Genomic DNA, 18,968 nt, shown 5'->3' on the forward strand with positions numbered 1-18,968 from the left:
CATTTCTAACAATTTTTAGTAATGCTAATAGGTTTCAGTGGGTCATACCTTAAATGTTTTGGGACAGTCTAATGGGACAGAAAATTTTAAGTCCAGTGGTGATCCATAACTCTACATAACATTTTAAAAGACATTTTTGTAGGTTAGCAAACTCCTAAGCTGTGAGCTATAAAGAATCAAGAACACTTGAAACTGTGAAATTAAAATAATTCTAATACACATGCCAAAAAGGATGTAAGCACCAGAATATAGAGCAATGAGATAAAACATTTGCAGAATACATAAAATACTAAAGAATGAACCACTTAAGTTACTTAGTAACTTATCTGACACTTCACATCAGCAGGGATCTCAAACAAACAAAAGTGGAATACAGATCCTTTCCAACTATACTATTCTCCAGTTTTAAAGCAGTTTCCTTCAGCAGTCTTTGCTCCATGGTAAACTGTGCTGAGTGCAAGGACCTGACATCTCCTTACCTCGAAAATCTCAAAACCAGCAATGTCAAGGATTCCAATGAAGGACGCACCCTGTCGCTTGGTCTTATCCAATGCCTTGTTGATACGCATAACCAGCCACCGGAACATACGTTCATAAGTGGCTTTAGCCAGCGCTTCAATGGCAAAGTCAGCCTAAATAAAAAAAGAAAAAAGATCAGGAGTTACATTATAACCCAAAGGCACAGATTACACTGTTTCGGCATTTAATGGCCCAACTGTAGCCCGAGATTCTCTCTCCACGACCAAATTCACTGAACAAGGCTCATTTCAGAGGTTATTCCCAAGGAAAAGTAGATGGCACAGCGATACTCCATAAAAGAGCAAAGAATTTGTTTTACTAAATTAGTGTGTCAAAGCCAAATTTCAGGATCCTGCCTGTTGGAGAAACCAATGTGTGGTATTTGAGAAAGAAAAATTATGCCCAGTCACCTCCAAAGACTGTAGTAACTTAGCATGTTCCATAGGCCCACAGAAAAGCATTTAAATTCTTTTCTAATTTAGGATTTGTGAAGCCAAATCCCCTCCTCCCATGCCACTAGCCTACCTGTGACTGACACAAACATATGTATAATAAGAAATTAAATATCAAAATGGAAAGGCAGCCTGTGACTATTTCTAGACTTCAATCTCTTCCCAATCCCTTCCATGTTATGGGGACATGTTTATTTACACTGAGAATAAGGGTATGTTCATAAAGAAGCCATGCAGTGAGTAAGCACTGGGCCTTCGCTCCATTCAGGAGGCCACTAGCTCCTAGGTCAGGTTTCATTTAGAGCACAACGTGATTCAAGACTGTTACAAAACTTACAGTCAGTTTCAAGGGTGAGCAGCAAATTCTTCCACCCTAGTAGCTGACCTACTCAAAACCAGTGCTTTCTATATTAAAGCAACTTGAAAACGCCATCCTTGCATACAGCACTGAAGGAACTTACTCCCTTGGGACAGCCAGTCACCAAAATCAGGGGAGTTGCGTTCTCTTTTTTTTGTTCTCCCCCGCTGAGAAAAAGTGCTGCAAGAGCAGGGTGATTTCTATCTTTATACAGATCAAATGAGCAAATACTAGAAGCAATATGCATGCTACATTATTTAAGTGTGGTTGCCATATGTTGCAGCCATAAAGATGGTTATTAAACACTACCTCTAATACATTTGTTAGCTTTGTGGCAGCAAGATTAAAGACTAAAGCACTCATTCGTTTTTAGAGAATGCATACCTGCTCTTTGGTCTGAGCTTTCTGGACATAATCTCGTCCAACTTTGATGCGAGGAGTCAGGATACCTCTAGTGAAATCAGTCACATTGATACCCAAAAGGTGAGATACTTTCTGAGCAGCTAAAGACGGTAAGAGGAAAGAACAGAGAGATTAATGTTCTTTTGTTTTTTTCATGGAAAGCAAGAGAAAAAGAAAAAAACATTCCTGCAACTGCCTTCCCAAAAGAGTCATGAAACAGCTTATAAAAAACGTTAAATGAAGAACAGTTTAATGAGACAAAGAAAGGTATCTTCAAAACCAAAAAATCCCCCAAAAACTCTTGCAACTCATACTACAGGTTATTGAGTTTCTCCAGAAGCCACGAAAGTAAATTTGAAGCAATACTCTCATACCACTAAGTCATAACGCGGAAGCTTTAGAAAGTTCATAGTCTGCAATCAATTTAAAGATATGTCAAGTAACGGATGTCTTAATCAAGCTAATTGCTCTGTCTTCATCTACTGATTAGTCTTTGAGGTAACTCTGTATTTCAGATTCAAGATCCAAAACGCAAATAGTTTACTTTCCTCCCCAAAATGCCATTTAGAGCACATTTTCCATAACAATAATAGCCAAAAAGATAAACACTTGAAGATAAATTAGCAATCTCTTGTATTTCTGCAGTACATCTATACTGAAGGTTTAAGAGCTAAGACTTCCAACATATAGCCTTCTATAATGTGAAACATGGTACTATTTACACATGCAACAATGGGCAGTGCAATTAAAACATGTATACTCACCATAAAACTATCTACCTCACTCTTACAGTTATAAGTCTACCTACAAAGTCAGCAAAGAACGTTCCTTAAAGTTTGATAATATAGGTTCATAGGAGCAATCATTCCTAGCTTGGTTAAAACACACACACGCTACATATTCCAGCAGAGTAATCCTTTTCATCTGGTCATCACATGTACTTCCTGCCTAGCCCTGTCACAAGAACACATTCCTGCCCATGGGTGGCTGCAAACCCATGCCTGGCAAAACAGCGCGTATTTGTATAAAGGAGCATGTCAGCTCCTTTGACAAATAATTCACCTTATAGAGAAACAGGACTCCAGCATTCCCTACATACTGTAATATATTCTTCTACTTGCAAAAACTTCCTGTAGGCTTTTTTCTGCATTTTATTTTGGGGTGGGAAAAGGAGATTGTTTACCTGTATTGTCTGGCATAGAGGCTTGGTCTGTATTACGCTCCTTCTTGAAGACTATGTTGCCAAGTTGAAGAACACCTGAAATAACCTTCAGCAGACCTTTTAAAGTAATAATAATAATAATAGCTTAGTGACAGACATCTCCAAAAGCCCTGATATGACCCAGTTACCTTTCCTGACATAGTTAAGAGGCCTTTCTCAACATTCCAAAGATCTTCCTGGAATTTGGGAAAAAACACCACAGCTAATTCCTCTATATGACTCCCATTCAGGACACAGGACTTTCCCTGTCCCTCCCATGCAAGACTACGCAGCCTGGAAATTTACCCATTCTCAACATCACTATAGTAAAGTGGGAGGATTGAGGGTAATGCGCCATCCTACAACATCTATATTTTTTGCTAAAACATCTGTTCTCTGTTAAAGGGCCAAAATTCACTATTTTCCTCAATGACTACTGTTAAACACAGGAAAGAGACAGTTATTAAGACTGCAAACCAATTAAGAGAAGAAGATTTTGTTCCTTTAACCCCCTATCACTTTCAGCTCCCTGACTAAGGTCCGTAGCCCACATAGACATACATTGTAACGTATAAAGGGCAGCAGGATGTGGGCAAAGTGCCTGTACCATAGCTGTTACTAATTACATGCTGAAGCACCCCACCCATTGCTAATGATACATTCATACTCTTGAAATGGTGCACATCACAAAAGCAGCATCAGATGCTAGGACAGGAAAGACATTTTTCAATGCCATAGCATCAATTCAATTTTCACCGTCTATCAATCAAAGCCCATTGCATAACAGCTTCTAGTTGCCTTGAGCAAAGTAAGCTGCCAGTCACTTGCAAAGGGGATCTTGTACCAAAGATTTTTTTCATCCCCTAATTTCTACCTGTCACAGAAATACTTGTTTTAAAACAATATCCTTTTGATAGCAGAGCGAACAAAGGCTCCATATAAGCTACATCAGGACTAACAGAAAAGAAACATGTATGTTCCTAGTGGCACGTTATGAAATCCAGTGGTTTGACAGTTGAATCTGGAGTCCAGGCACTTGGACAGACAGCTTATTTTGATGTTGTCTCATAAATGAGAAGAGTTAGTGTTTAGACTTTACATCAAAACTAAGTAAGCCTACCATCCAGCCAGCTACTGTATGTATTATTCTTCTAAGCCTATGAGGAACATTAATGCACTTCTCACTTCGAACAGCAAGTGCAAAACACTAAAGCTATCTTTGCTGTAGTGGCTAGAACCAATAGCTCATTTATGTGACAGCAAAGACATGCCCTAGAGCATACATTAATAACCCAACTCAAAAAACTGAGCATAACAGGATGTCCTGACAACAACTTAGGCTGCCAATTCTTTTATTCAGTTTAGGCAAATTTCTCTTTTACAGCAGTTTCAGTCTCAGATGATTCAGGATATCAAGAAGTATGTTAAACTGTGGATAACGACAGTGTGGATTTACAGGAGGTTGAACTGTGAAGAGCAATAGTTAAGGCACAGGCACACATTCCCTACAGCCACAAAAGCTGCAGAGGAGGTGGTGACCTTAAACCACCACAGATGCCTGCTTCAACGTAGAGAAAAAACAGTCCTAGTTTTAGAAAACCTTATATATTTAAAAACTGAGATTCTGCAGAACACTGGTTCCCAAAAGTGAGGCAGATCATGAATGAGACAGCACAGAGCTCTGGTAAATACGTATCACTGCACTTTGTGCTGGCTGCATGCAATTCTAGCTTCACTGTCATGGTACTGTGTTCCCAGAATCAGACAATATTAATTTCTGATCAGCAGTTCAGTGTTAAGCTGGAAAGAAAGGCACTGTGACTAGGCCATTCTCAAAGTACTAATCCAGCAATGGTTGGATTAGGTACTTTAAAGCTACTGCTTAGGGATAGGGGGAGCACACAAGCTGTGCATTGCACAAGAGAATGAGAGGATTCTTGTATCTTGGATGTGTTAGGCATAAACTGGATATACAGCCCTCAGATTGGGAACAAACGCAGCAAGCAGAAGCATGTTTTCATTAGCTGCTTTACTTCTAAGGCTAACTGTATAAACTGAAACTGTGCTGGTAGATCCTGAGGTGGGTCACTCCAAAGCCACTAAGTTTATTACTTGCACGCTGTTCACTTGGCAGGGGGTGTATGTGTGTGTAGACACCAGACAAAACAAAACCAACAAAAAACCCAAACCAAATAAACAAAAAAAGAACCCGAGAAGAAAAAAGCTCCAGAGAGATATGATCTATTCCCTCTTTCATTTCATTGTGTTTTCAAGCCCATCAGAGGATTCATACCTATCTGCTCCTCATCTGGGATGCCCATGATCTTCATTGCCTCCATGGTCTCCTGAAACATATCTTTGTCTTGCTGACCCGGGATCGTAACATGCCCATTGGAAAGGAAGCGATACTTGTTGTAAGGCTCCAGCAGCAGATCAGCTTAGGAAAGAATTGAGAAAGACATTACTACAGCTTTTTCCTTTTTTTTTTTTTTTTTTTAGATGGACAACAAGCTACCACTGAGATCAAATTTCTGACTTGCATATGCTAGCAGGTGCTGGATAAATCTGGGATTAAGCCCAGTTTTACTGCAGGCTGAGCATTTAATGTATTTTAGACAAAACTGGAATTTTTCTGCCTTATTTCTTTCTATTCCCTCCTCTGGACTACTCCACCAAAGCAGTGTCAATCATCATTATGCCCCAAGTCTATAAGAAGCAGGGATTAACTTGAAAGTAAATTTGCCTTTAATTTCAGACACCTCATTTGTTTCAAGTCAGGTGAAAGTTAATATATAGCTCTTGAAACAGTAGAACTATGAGAAAAGTCCTCTCCTTCTGTCCTTCCTCCAGATCAATTTGCAGCTCTCGCACAGCATGGACCCTGACTACCAGGCTGAGCTAGGTGCACTAGGATCCTAGACTTCTAGAGCTGCCCAGGTGCCAGCAGCTTCGCTCCATTCATTAAACACCAAGCACATCACAGTAGGACCATTCCTGCACTAGAAGGGTTTATATCATGCAAGACAAGACTAATCATAGGACAGTGATTTAGATAAGGAAGGGCGTAGAGTCATTGCTGGCAAGGAGACAAGTGCAGGAAGGAACCAGAGAAGCAAGCTTTCAGGAACTGAGAAGTGCAGGGGGAGGGCAGAGGGATGTATGAGTGTACAGAAGATGTGGAGGAGGGGTGACCATATTGAAAAGGCAGAGCCAAGAAACTATGAAGGAACAGGTCCTAGCCTGCAAGTGTTTTAGACCCTCTGTCGTTGTGATGAGGGAACCCCGTAACTACAACAAAGTCATACTTACTCTTCAAATGCTCGCCTGCCCCAGATAGCAGGTAGTAAAAGATGTGGAAGGTTCTCTCCTCTTTAGCTTGACGAATTGCACGTGACTTCTCCAGCAGATCTTCAGAGAGTCAAGGCATATGGCAGGACATAAAAATCACTTCCTATTCTATGGCAGGAGAAAAAACTCGTACTACTTGATGTTCTCCTCCTGCCAATTATCAGGGGTATTGATTTAGCAATCATTATCAGTCAACAACGCACTGAGCATCTGGTCTCAGTTCTGCCAGCCTCGGAATGATCGCTATGATACGAGAGACTTAACTGATAAAACCCAGAAAAACAGCGGTCATCCATCTCTACTTGCCTTGAACAGAAGTGAGAATGGCTTATGAAATTCCAAAGCTATCCATCTTATTCCAGTTTATGCTTCTATTTCAGCCTCCTAAGATTAGAATTCATTCATTCAGAAAAGATTTCCACTGTGATCACAAAGGTCACAGAATACTATATGAAGAAACAGAAGACTGCAACATTAATCTTGCTAGCATAAATTTAAGTGCTTCCTACCACTTTCTTGACCTGACAAACAGAAAGTTAGTTGTGAAGAGATTGCTAGGTACCATTGTTGCCATCTCTATTGCCTTTAACTTCTCCTTTTAAGTGGTTAGAGAAAGGATACAGGTCTCGATATTGGCTCCAACAATGTAGCCGTTGACATCAAAGTTGATTCTGATGAACTTGCCCTGAGAGGAAGATAATAGCATTAAAATTAGTATTCATTCTATCTGGTAACAGCAGTAAATAGCAAGGTAAACCTTCTCTTTTTAATCCAGGAAAGGAAATTCAGAACAGGTCAGGCAGGTTTTAGGCAAAACATAAGGTCAGCCAATAGGCAATGCCTGCTGATCACAACAGCGATTTAACAAACAAGATACCAAACACTTTCAGACATTTCTGACATTCAGACAGCCTACAATTCAAATTCATTATGTTTCAGCCTAGACTTCCCACAACCAGAGTCCCTTCAGTTTCACATGCTATATGACCTGGACAATTCCGCCTCCCTCAACATTAGCGTCAATCATTTTCATTTAGTTCCAGCTCTAGCTCCCCCATTTGCTTCTCAGATGCTGTCCATTGCTCTCCAGAGCAAGTAAAATATGGACCAGTATTTGCTCTCCAAGATAAAACTGACTGTAATAAACTTAGAATAAAAATTGGCATATACAATCCTGGCACAGGGTCAGGTTCCTTCATTCCAGAGACCTATCAGGTCTATTCTGCATAATTCACTGAATTAAATTCACTTCCCAGATCAATTTGAGGGTAGTCACTCAAAGACAGTTGTCCTATCCCTGTCCTATCCCTGACAGCAATTCACCCAAAAGCAGACCAAGTCTTCCCTCTGGAAAGCGTAAAATACTGGCCCCCATGCTTGGATAGTAATACTCACAAATCTTGAGGAGTTGTCATTCTTTACTGTCTTGGCATTTCCAAAGGCCTCCAGGATGGGATTAGCCTGGAGCAACTGTCTCTCCAGTTCTCCCTAGAGAAAAATCAGAAGTTAATAAAGTAGGTAGCAGTTTACTGCATTAACCTCGGGTCAAACCAGCGCTGAAGTTTCAATTCACACTAGCTTGGCATCTGTTGTAGAGAAGCCATATTAAACCTTAGGAGATGATCCCTTAAACCTTCAAAGGAGACTCATTAGTTATCTGGGTAAAACAGAAACATTCACAAATATGCCTTACTCCCTTCCTCAAGACAAGGGCATCCCAGTGCTGTCTTTCTGTTAACAAGAAGCCCTTCAAAGTCACTTGGCCATAACATCCCACAGACTTCCCAGGATCAAAGCGAAACACTGTACCATCCAAGATCAGGCTCTCATCCCAGAAGTGTCTTGCCATCTAGGCTGGAAGAGTGAGGAAAATCCTGTCTTGCTACTGCAAGACAGCCTTGAACTCTGCTAGTAGCAGGTTAAGAAGCTAGTCTGAAAAGGTCTAATGTTTTAAAAAAAACAAAAACAAAACCAAAAAGCTTGCACTAAGAGTCTACATCTTCCAAAATACAAACAAGCAAAAACTCCTTTGTAAGGAGGCACACAAAAAAAAGAGAATTAGTGGTATCCCACAAACTGCATGATCACTCGCATTCTGCTGCCATATTCGCACACTCCTCCCCTCAAGGAGCACAAAATGCTGGAGCTGTAGAAAAAGAAAATTCAGAACCTTTATCCCTGCCAAGTACTAGACCATTGGAGCATATACACCTTTCCCTGAAGGCTCTAGATATATCCCTGGCTGGTTTTAAAAATTACTTGTCCTCTGTGCTAAAAGCATGGAGTTCTATATATTTCAAGATTACCTAAAAAGCTTCTAGACACAGAAAATGACAGTTTAGATCAATGTTTCTTTTTTTAGCAGTTATCAGTAAGTACTCAAGACTTCCTGTGCATAACGGATGGAAGTGAAGTTTGATTCACGAGAACTGGAATTTATGGGCAAATTATTTAAGGGTATTTCTAAAGGAAAATTGTTCCATTATAAGACAGATTAGTCCTTGCACAGTCTCTCTAAAAATACATGCAATAACAAAAAAAAAAAAAAAAAAGAGGAAGATACATGAGAAACTGTAAAAAGAACTACAAGTCTTTGTTTCTTACTTCCACAATCACCTCACTTCACACTTGCAAAGTGCAAGGTCAAACAAGACCCTCAGTCCCTGTAGAACCCCACATACACAAAAGAGGCAGCTGCTGCACACACTTTCATTCACTGTCAAGTATATATAACAAGGGGGTTAGCCCTGGGAAGGGAATCTGAGCTGGGACATCTGCTCTCTCACAACAGAGCCAGCATGTGGCTTTGTAAGGAGAAAACCTTGAAACTAGGGTTCAGTCCTTGAAATTGTATGGCAGTCCCATTTCCCCTCCTACTACGGCACATGTACTGAAGTTGGAACACTCTTCCGTCACCCCATTCCTCCTCCCCATCCTGCAGTGAAGTCCTAGGCCTTTGTTTGTGACTGCAATCTGTTACTATGCAAGTGAGAGATGCCAGCAACATAGCATTTCAACCCAACTATGGAACAAGGAGGGAAGAGACAAAAAAAGCCCATTTTTTCCTCTAAACAAAAGTCAAGCTTTGACACCAAATTTATTTTAATTATTTGCCTAAATATAAAACTAAGGTCATGTCTAGCTACACAAAGATCAAAAGTTTATAGAAATCCATACTACAGACCCTCCTGTTATTTAGTACCTCAGGAAGAAAGTGTCATTAATTTCAAGTAGGTGTTGGTAAACTGTAATTTAGAGGTGATTAGGTCTCTTGAACCACCAAGATAGTAATATGCATAGAGAACACCAGCTCAGGGACACAACAATACAGAGCTGTGGGGAAAGGAACATGCTAAAGACTTGGTCAAGTCACTTAGCTCTCATGACTTGCCTTAACACCATGATACAGTGGAATGAGCAAGTCCTCATTGCCATGGCAATGGCACATAAGATTAAGTGGCTGCAATTACTGCGATGTATCCACTTCTCAATGGCACGCACTGTATGCTTTGTTTAAAAAGACAATCCTTTTATCTTTAAAATTTTAAAGAAGTTTTTGGGTGCGGTTTGTTGGGTTTTTTTTTTACCTTAAACTTTGACAGTCATCTTTCACTGAGGGAAGAGACTTCATTATTATTATACAATGGGTAATTTTGCAAAGCAAATCAGTACAACACAGAGCTGTCCGTCACAAGCTTTCTAGAAATTCTAAGGTTCCTATCATTAAGATGCTGCCAATTTTCTGACACCTGTAACTGCCATTCCTTGTCCTGAAACAAATTTGTTTAATACTTGGCATGCATTTGAAGTATGTACAATATTCCTCATGAAAACAGAAGCAATAACAGCCACTGGATCTGTTAGCCCATGGTTGGGCAGCGCACACTCTTCAGTACGCTCTCTTTCTACTGCTCTGAAGTTGCAACACCAATTTAAAGCAACTAAAATCCTTGACATCTATCTTGTACTCTGAATTTTTTGCATCTCATACATTTTTTGGAATGATTTCTATGCAAGGTAGAAGTTTTGCCAGCCATTTATTCTTCAGGAAGTATGGAGAAAGGCATCTCAAAATCATAGCTAGCTTTAACAGCATGCAATTTAAAAAACTAAAAGATGGGGGAGGGTTTTTGGGTTTTTTGTTTGGTTTGGTGGGGAATTTTGTTGTTTTGGTTTTTACACTTTAGGGATTTGCTTTTGTATTCTTCTCTGCAGTCATGTGAGAGATTCTCAAATAACTGAGTCCCAACAACAGTGGGTTGGATGGGGAAGGGAGAAAGATCATCAATAACCTAATCTTCATTAAAAATATTTAAGCATTAACAACTATTACCCATGAATTTCTGATTAGCTGTGAACATTCTCATCTTGAAAAAACTATTACATGATTTAAGAAGTCAGTAGAAAAGCAGAGACTAAACATGGGAAAACATCTGTCTCAACTTCTGTAAATAAAGTTTCATCAAATGAAAAAAGTGTTTATATAATTAGATTCAGTAGGCCCCAAAAGCAGCCTTAATGTGCTTAGTAGTCACACCATGCAGCTAGAAGCTATTTAGCTGAATATACTAATGCACTGGGAGCATTAGTAGCTGCCACTACCTCCAAAACAAGAGAGCTAGAGTTGAAGAATATGCTTTATAAATCTGATTTTGCTCTGATACTTGGAAAAGCAGGAGTTTACATCCAAAACTTCTAATAGGAGACAGTCAAGAAACCTTTCCGGTAGATAAAGCACCACTACTTTCTTTATTATCATTGGTTAAGTTCCATCCTAGTCTTGCAGCATAAAGGTTCGACACTATCATATTCAACCCTAAAGAATAAATCTGCTGTGACCAGTATACCTGAGATTCTCAAAAAATTTAATGTATTAATCTTCATAAGCCCTTACAATCTGGTTCCAAGTTTAAGGTTTGTAAAGAATTGTTGCATAGAGCACGCATTACCAATTAACATTCGAAGACTCCAGTTCTAAATCCTTTCTGGTAATGCCACTGCTACTGTTTAGTCACAAAAGTGGAGCAAAACATGAGCTGCAGGACTTTTTGGTAGAATCAAAACTTCGGGGAAGAAAAAAAAGAAGTATCAAACTTGGGCAAATCACCAACCAGTCCAACTTAGGACTGTTTTATTCTCCTAAGCAGACTGCCTGTCCTGCTTCGGTAGCTGAAGTTTTGCTCAAGGATAAGCAGTGGAAGAATACTTAACTCAACCCCATGATTCTATTTTCCACACTTAAAAAAAGAAAAAAGAAAAAAGGAGAATGTTTCTAAATACAGCTACTGACAGACCATGGAAAAAGCCTTCATATGTCTGAAAGTTTGGCACATAGAAAGTTCTTTTCTGGTTGGATTCCAGAAGTTACTTATTACTATGTGTGTGCACACACGTAGTATGTCTGCGTGCAGAGATGCCTTTTTATTCATATACTCTACACACATAAGACATGCCTACACATTAAGCTATTATGGGAAAACTCTTATGTAGAGGTACAGTGGACACACTTGGCATCTGGCTTTCATTACACAGCTCACCAGTGAACATTTCCAACTTGTTCAGCTCTGGCTAACAAGCTCATAGACCCGGAACACCCTGTCTGCAGCGCAGCCTTCCCCCCGACCTTTCTTTGCAACATGCAGCCACATCTCACTGCAGGGAATAGAAAGCTAAACACCTAGCTACATTTGTCTGACTAGGAACACCACGCACTAGGCGCTTGTGGTTCTAGGAAAGCCTGGTCCAGTCCTATTGCCCTGGAGGAATATTTCTTGAATGGTGTATCTGGGAAAATCCTGCAAGAAAAACCTTAAATGCAAACTAGTATTGAGCACGGAAGACGCGTATTCTTGGTATTATTTCAGTCTCCAATTGAACATCCTCACAAAAAGATTACTGTGCACCACACAAAAAAAAAAAAAAAAAAAAATTGTGAATTGTCTATGGATTTTTTTTAGCTGCAGAAAGTGATATTGGTGTGGAGTGAAAAGCTGCTCAAAAAAATCACACAATGGGACAGAAAATGCATTCCTGGTGCAGAACGTGCAGTAAACGTGCAGCTCACCTACGAGGATACAACTGACGAATTCGGCAATAGTCCATCGGGGGAGAGGGAGGGGGAAAAAAATATAAGTGAGACATATTTAAAGTCCTCCCACCATCACCACCACCCTCCTTTCATGTGCTGCAAACACTTGGCTGTTTTCCACCCTTTTAATGTTTTCCTACAATTTTGAAGTTTTCAGCTGATGTCCACTAGCCTATCACTGTATTCTCCAGTTTTGAGACATTATGTATAATAGCCAGACCTAATCTAGAAAGGTTTTATACTGCCTGGACTAGTTATAAGCAATACATCCATGTAAAAAGATCAATATGGGTGATGCTTCATTTATAGTGTCTCCTGCCCATGCACTTGCCCACGAATCCAAGAGGTTGTGAATGAGTTTATCCCCGCTGTAGCTCCACTGAATTCAACGGAGTTATGACTTAGAACAATATTCCCTGGCTTGCAATTTTTGACAAACTTTTATTGTTTCATAGCTCCCTGTCCTCCTCAGTCCCCTGATAAATGTTAGCATCTAGGCTTTTATTGAGCAATATGGCTTTTACCAGCATCAGCCAATGCATATTTACTGTCCAAAGTCAGCACAGCAATAAAGCAACATCAAACCAAGTTCTTACCTGGTCTTTTTTAGACTTGTGTGAGGAAGCAACATGAGCCAGATACTGAATGACCTTCTTGGTGTTCTCTGTCTTACCAGCTCCCGATTCACCTCTGTAAAGAAAATCTGCAATTCATTCACAAACAAGACGTAAGGGGACGTGTTCATATTTCTAACCGCAAAAGGGCTACAGAGCTCCTTAACTGCATTCTGCCCACTACGGCACCTCCCTCGAAACCAAGAAAAAACAAGTTGTACTGGCAAGCGATAGCAGTGTAGCTGGACTGCAGGCTAGCCCTCAGCCAGTTTGCTGCCGGGTGCAGGTTCTGTACACGTGCACAGAGAAGGGAAGGCAATAAAGAACTATGCTTTCTAGTCACTTGGATACAAAGATTGCCAACTGGCTGAGGAATAATCCAGAGGCTGCTGTAAAGCTAGGGGTGAAAGTAGTGAAGTGAATCCTTCAAAAGGAAGCCTCCTGACTGCAAGAAGAAACATACCAATTCCTTAAGCAGAACTGAGGGCCAACAAATTTTGCTAGAAAAGAAACTGCCGTATCAAGAATATCTGTTACTGTATCAGCCTCATCAGTATGAATGTACTTAAACACAACAGCTGCATCAAATCTGAAGGACTTCTCCAGGCCTTTTCCATTGGCAAAGCTGTATCTCTTTAGGAATTTGAGCACAGGGGCTGTTTCAAAACCTCCCTTCTTCCTCCAATTCTTATGAAAATTATTCTGCAGAAATGATTACATATATATTGGAGGAACTGTAGTGGGACCTTCCTTGACTCTCCACTACTACCTGATTTACTGAGCCCACCCCCAGCATTTACAATTAAGAGAGTGCTCCAACCAAGATTTTTAACACAGACTTTGACATTCAGACAAGCTGACAACTGTAATACTCACGTGCAAAGGATGGACTGATCCTCTCGATCTAGAATAAAATTTTTAAAAAGTAGTTAGACTGACACTTTAAAATTAAATTTCTGTGACAGAATGAAATCGACACTGAAGGACAAAACCAGGAACTAGTAAACTCTGCCAAGCATCTTCAGAAATATGGCCAGGTAACCCCTTTTCTGGCAATAGATGCCAACCTCCCACCATCTGCCAAAATATAATGGCGCCATCACAACTTAGTTTTCTTCATCTAGAAAGAATATTGTTTGTATCACAATTTTTCTACAAACAATACAGAACTCTCACTGAACATTTCTTTACCACAGAGCAACTCTTTGATATACATCTACTTGTTCTCCAGCCCCCTCCCGCCCATTATAGTGGGCCTATACTGACTTGCATAAGTTATCAGCAGAGCAGTGGAAATGGAAGGGGGAAGGGGGAAGTGGGACAGGAACCATTACTAATCCCAAAGTGCTAAAACCTCACATCAAACAGAGGCTTTAACCCCCAAAAGAAACACTGGAAGCTCAGTGAGAAATTTTTGTTACCTATTTTTTACAGAAGGGACTTGAAAACTACAATGCTGAGCAGCAGCCTAAGTCCTATACAGCTGATTTATTTGTGGCACCATTCCCTATTGTATTAACGGAGCAGCTGGTAACAGTAGAAACCTTTTCTTTTTCATGCTGACATACCAGTAGACACACTAATTCCCGTGTTCAATTCCCAGTTGTGGATGATAACATCTTTCCAGTTACAGAACTTACTTCACCCAGCCTATCCACCACTACCTTCTCCCACATCTTTAACCTCCTTTCAGCTTTCACTCATGATTCCTCTTCCTCATACGCAGTCCTGACTAGTCCTTCCACCATGCCTTCATCCCACTGCTCCCCCACCACTTCTGTGTGAACACACTCCCCTGCTTCTGCCTTGGTTTCACCTTTGACCCACCCCTCCACCGTGTGCCCCCCTCCACCTCCAGTCTGTATCCCATTCCTCCCCCATGCCACCAGAAACCAGCTGGGAGCACTGGGCAGACTGGAGAGTGCCTGTGCCTACACCACAACAGCTTTAGTAACTTGTAGTCATCACAGGGGCAGTAAGACCTGTTCAGACTTGGGCACAGCAAGTCATTCACAGACAGTCCACAAGAGCTATTGGTGCACTCACAGAACAGTCTGTGCCACCAAACTCAAAATCCCCATTAGTTTGTAAGTAATCCATTTGGCTGTGGGTTTTTTTGTTTTGTTTGATTTTAGTTGGGGTTTTTTTTGCTTAAGATCAAGACCAGAGAACTATCAGATTATCCAGTCTGAGAACCTGAGTAACAGAGCAGTTAGATTTGATCCAGTTATTGTCATTCTTTCCTGTCTCCACACTGAGCTCCAATTCTGTGTTGGACTGAAGTCTAATCTCTAAAAAGAGAGAAAGCAAGCCTCAAACATCCATGAGAGTAGAAAACTCACTGGATTGCTCCAATAAATTATTTTAGCAATTGGTAACCTTCATCCGTACGTCTCTCCATATTTTAGCTATTGGTTCTTTCTATTCCTTTCTCCGGTAGCTTAGAGAGAATCCAAGTGCATTCAGTATTCTCCCCTCCAGAGTGTACTTAAGACGATATAACTGAGTCACTATTCAAGTTGTTTTGTGCAAGATAAAGAGATTGAGTTCTAATTAGGGAAGGCTTTATAGTCAGGTAGACTTCAAGTACCTGAAACTACTTTCCATACCCTTAAACACTGCTACTACAAGTGAATTTAGCATTTCAGTCCTAATGTCATGAATGCCATATTCATCAAGAAAAAGCTCCAATAAACTCAGTTTATAAAGAGAGAAGTATTTCTAGCCTTTGGACACATTTTCATGGAATAAGGAAAGCAGGTAAACCTACCAAATTTGAGATTCTATCTTTTCTTAAATTATTCTGAAACCAATAATGGAAATGTTAGGTTCACATGCTACAGATAGGCAACTCCTGCTCTTAAACTTCTTTACTGGAAACTCATTGAATGCAGATGAGCACAAAAATTTAGAGGAAAATAATCTGCTTTATCCCTGTCAATACTGTTCTCAGAAAGAGCTGATCAGCCCTAAAACGGGAAGAAAAGCAGAAGAAAAAAGCAGAAGAAAATCGTTACTCAAATGGTTTTGGCCCAGCAAACTCTTAAGCATTCAAAACTAGATACTGCAGCTTTACTAGCATTGCATATTCATTTTTTTCAAGTGCTGAATTTTATTCTCTGCCTTTAAGATATGCACCCCTTTTGCTGAGGGACAGGCAGAGAGTAGATGTTAGCCAGCTCCAAAGGCCCCACCCATTCAAGGTTCCCAGTGGGTCAAGGGCTCAGCAGGCACACGCCAGCCCTCTGCGTGACTGGGCACTTTGAGGGTGGATCAGGGGAATAACTAATGACTCATTTATGGATTGCCTAAGGAAATGTATTCTTCGGTAGTGCGACACCTGGGTGCAATTCTCTATCACAAAGCAGCTATGTGAAAGAAAAAGATTGTGCCTCTGAATAACACCTGACTTCGGAAAGCTTGACTATAAACAAGCAGCCCCACTTGTCCGAGATAAGGTTATACTTGCATTCAGGTACTACAGAGGCTCTTCTAAAAAGCCAATTTGAGAGAGAGGGGGGGAAAAAAAAAAATAGATAACCCTAAGGAAGGTGCTCCTTACTCCCAGTAGTCAACTCTAGTATTGGAATTATGAGCTGGGGCTCCTCATACACATAATGGAGCCCTAAGCACTTGAAAAGTGCATGCCTTCCCCTTCCACCTCCTCCAGAAGAGGATCCTTATTCCAGAAGAAAAAACATTGGTTAAGTAGACAGATAAACCAACTGAAAAAGATGACCAACATCAGAGAATACTCAGAAGCTCTTTGGCACTGAACACTTTTTGATTATGACAAGTTTTGTTGCACTTAGTTGAAAAGCTCTTTTCGAGCCTCATTCCAAACAGCACCCTAGAATGACCTGAGGAAGTCCCAAAGGGGCAAGCACAGGATTTTTCCACGCTTTAACACAGAGCAAGGTGTTGAAAGGTGCTCAGGCAGGAGAAGTCACAGACAGTATTCAAAATCCTCTTGGCACTATGTTTTCCTCCCCCAACATACTTTCCTGGTGGCCTGCTGCAGCTGCGTTAGTCACCTCTGCTTTAAGCCAGCAGGAACGTACCTGCGAGTGCAGGCAAGTCACCGGCAGTGTGCAGACACTGCCATAAAAGGCAACATTCCTGGTTGCAATCCGGGGGAAATTCTTTCCCAGGACTGCAAAGCAGCAGTCATTGGGATAGCTGGAATTCTTCTAATTGTGTACAGACAGACAACTCGAATAATGTGTTGAGCAACAGGAAACTGGAGCCGACCAAAGGGCCTAAGAGCTAACACATACAAAAGCATAACTCTTAAGACATACTTTCAATTAAGAATTGCTTTAAACGCCAATATTCATTCTCCATACAATACTGACTTGTGCCATCATGAATCACAATTCGGTTGCCCAGACAAGAGGCCACCTCCACCCCTCTTTTTTTCTTTTTAAAAGGATCATCAACATGGGCGTACTGCACAACTTCAGTCAGCACTTGCCTTTACTCCATTGTCAGTTGTGCAAGCAACCTACTCAGCAAAAGAGAATGTGCTGGGTACCATAAACTCGGTTGCTTATAATAACACAATCAAGAAATGCCTGATTAAAAGAAATCTGCATCTGCTTTTCAATCCTAAACAGAGTCACTTATTAAAAACAATCCAGAATAACAACTCGTTAGTTAATTATAGCAACAGTTCGGTATTTCAGACCAGCTGGCAAAGAAAGCTTTTTATCTAGGCTCTTCTTCAGCTCTCATCATTGTAGTATTCAAGTGATCATAAGAAGCAGCAGCCTCAAGCATCCAGAAATTCAGGAAGTAAAACATCCTTCAAATTTAAGCTATACAGCAGTATGGTGTAACAAGATCAGTAGATTTATTTTACTATATAAAAAAATCCCACAATATCTAACTCATTCTTGACTTTCTTCAGTCCAAAAATAAAAGACCTCTTTTTAGACTGCTTCCAGGACCTTCAGCATACATTAAAAACGTAATTAAGCCAAAATTTGTTTTCACAAGAGAGACATCTTGTACATAAAAAGTCCTCAGCCAAATATTCTACTGCAAAACAACAAATCTGAATGAATGCTGAACTGCTGTGGTCAAATATATTGGCATAATTAATAAATTAATAGAGCCCCAAACTCTTGAATTTTATTTTTAGATGTTTTGGGATGGGAGAAGAAAAAGATTGGGAGGCTAGAAGAGAATGTGTAATTTAAGCTCCACATCTCAGTTACAGAACATCCTAGCAGGCCTTTATCACCCACTTCCTCTGCATGAGTGACTCCAGTTTCAAGCCTGTTCATCTCCATAAAAGGAGAAGTAATATAGCATTCGCACAATGGTGACATCATCTCTCCAGCTAAGAGGAAGTGTAGCTGAAAGGCAAAGGCTTGGCTTGCAGTCCCCTGCCTATAGCTGACTCATTAAGGCTAAAAGCTTAACCATAGCTAGATGGTACCACCCACCTCCTAACCACCGAGCGTCTGGCAGAACTGAGCAGCCTGGCCCTCCAGGTTTCCGTTACTATACTGCTCCCCTAGCACTGCAGTGAATGCCTGTAGCCCGACTTAGGCAACTACCTGGCTGACCAAGTTATAGAGTTGACCTAAAGCAAGAATTAGTCTTAAATGCATGTAAGTGCTTCAACCATGCAGTAGTTTCAGTTCCTCAGTCCCTCCTCAAACTTCTCTTCCGACCTCAACATAATCTTACAACCAATGTCCTTCCCTCAGGGCTCTAACACAGGAGAAGCCCCAGGCACTTGACACATTCTGCTACTTGGAACAACCCCACTGGCATAAAATCTAATCAAATATGTTCACTGTGGTGCTTTAACCTATGTGCTGGTTTGAGTAGGATCAAAAACACTCCCGGGGAACACCAGAACAGAGCCTGAGAGCCTGCTTTTGCATTATCATTTAAGGAATGCATAAGAGAGAAGTTTCAAAATGCTAATAACCTATCATCAAGTACAAAAAAAAAAAAAAAAAAAAAAAAAAAA

General features: G+C 40.5%; 1 protein-coding gene across 1 annotated transcript in view; it reads right to left on the reverse strand.

Annotated features, from left to right (window-relative positions):
- The window catches only part of MYH9 (myosin, heavy chain 9, non-muscle), a 56,182-nt gene that overhangs the window by 25,731 nt on the left and 11,483 nt on the right, over window positions 1-18,968 (reverse strand). The window contains exons 3-11 of the mRNA XM_009584282.1: window positions 13,859-13,886; window positions 12,965-13,058; window positions 7,676-7,768; window positions 6,902-6,965; window positions 6,242-6,340; window positions 5,226-5,369; window positions 2,915-3,010; window positions 1,714-1,832; window positions 480-632 (exon numbers count right to left, since the gene is read on the reverse strand). Coding sequence (XP_009582577.1) covers window positions 480-632; window positions 1,714-1,832; window positions 2,915-3,010; window positions 5,226-5,369; window positions 6,242-6,340; window positions 6,902-6,965; window positions 7,676-7,768; window positions 12,965-13,058; window positions 13,859-13,886 — 890 coding nt within the window. The remainder of the gene's footprint in view (window positions 1-479; window positions 633-1,713; window positions 1,833-2,914; window positions 3,011-5,225; window positions 5,370-6,241; window positions 6,341-6,901; window positions 6,966-7,675; window positions 7,769-12,964; window positions 13,059-13,858; window positions 13,887-18,968) is intronic.

The sequence above is a fragment of the Fulmarus glacialis genome, unplaced genomic scaffold (genome assembly GCF_000690835.1).
Source record: "Fulmarus glacialis isolate BGI_N327 unplaced genomic scaffold, ASM69083v1 scaffold26338, whole genome shotgun sequence".
Taxonomy (NCBI): Eukaryota; Metazoa; Chordata; class Aves; order Procellariiformes; family Procellariidae; genus Fulmarus; species Fulmarus glacialis.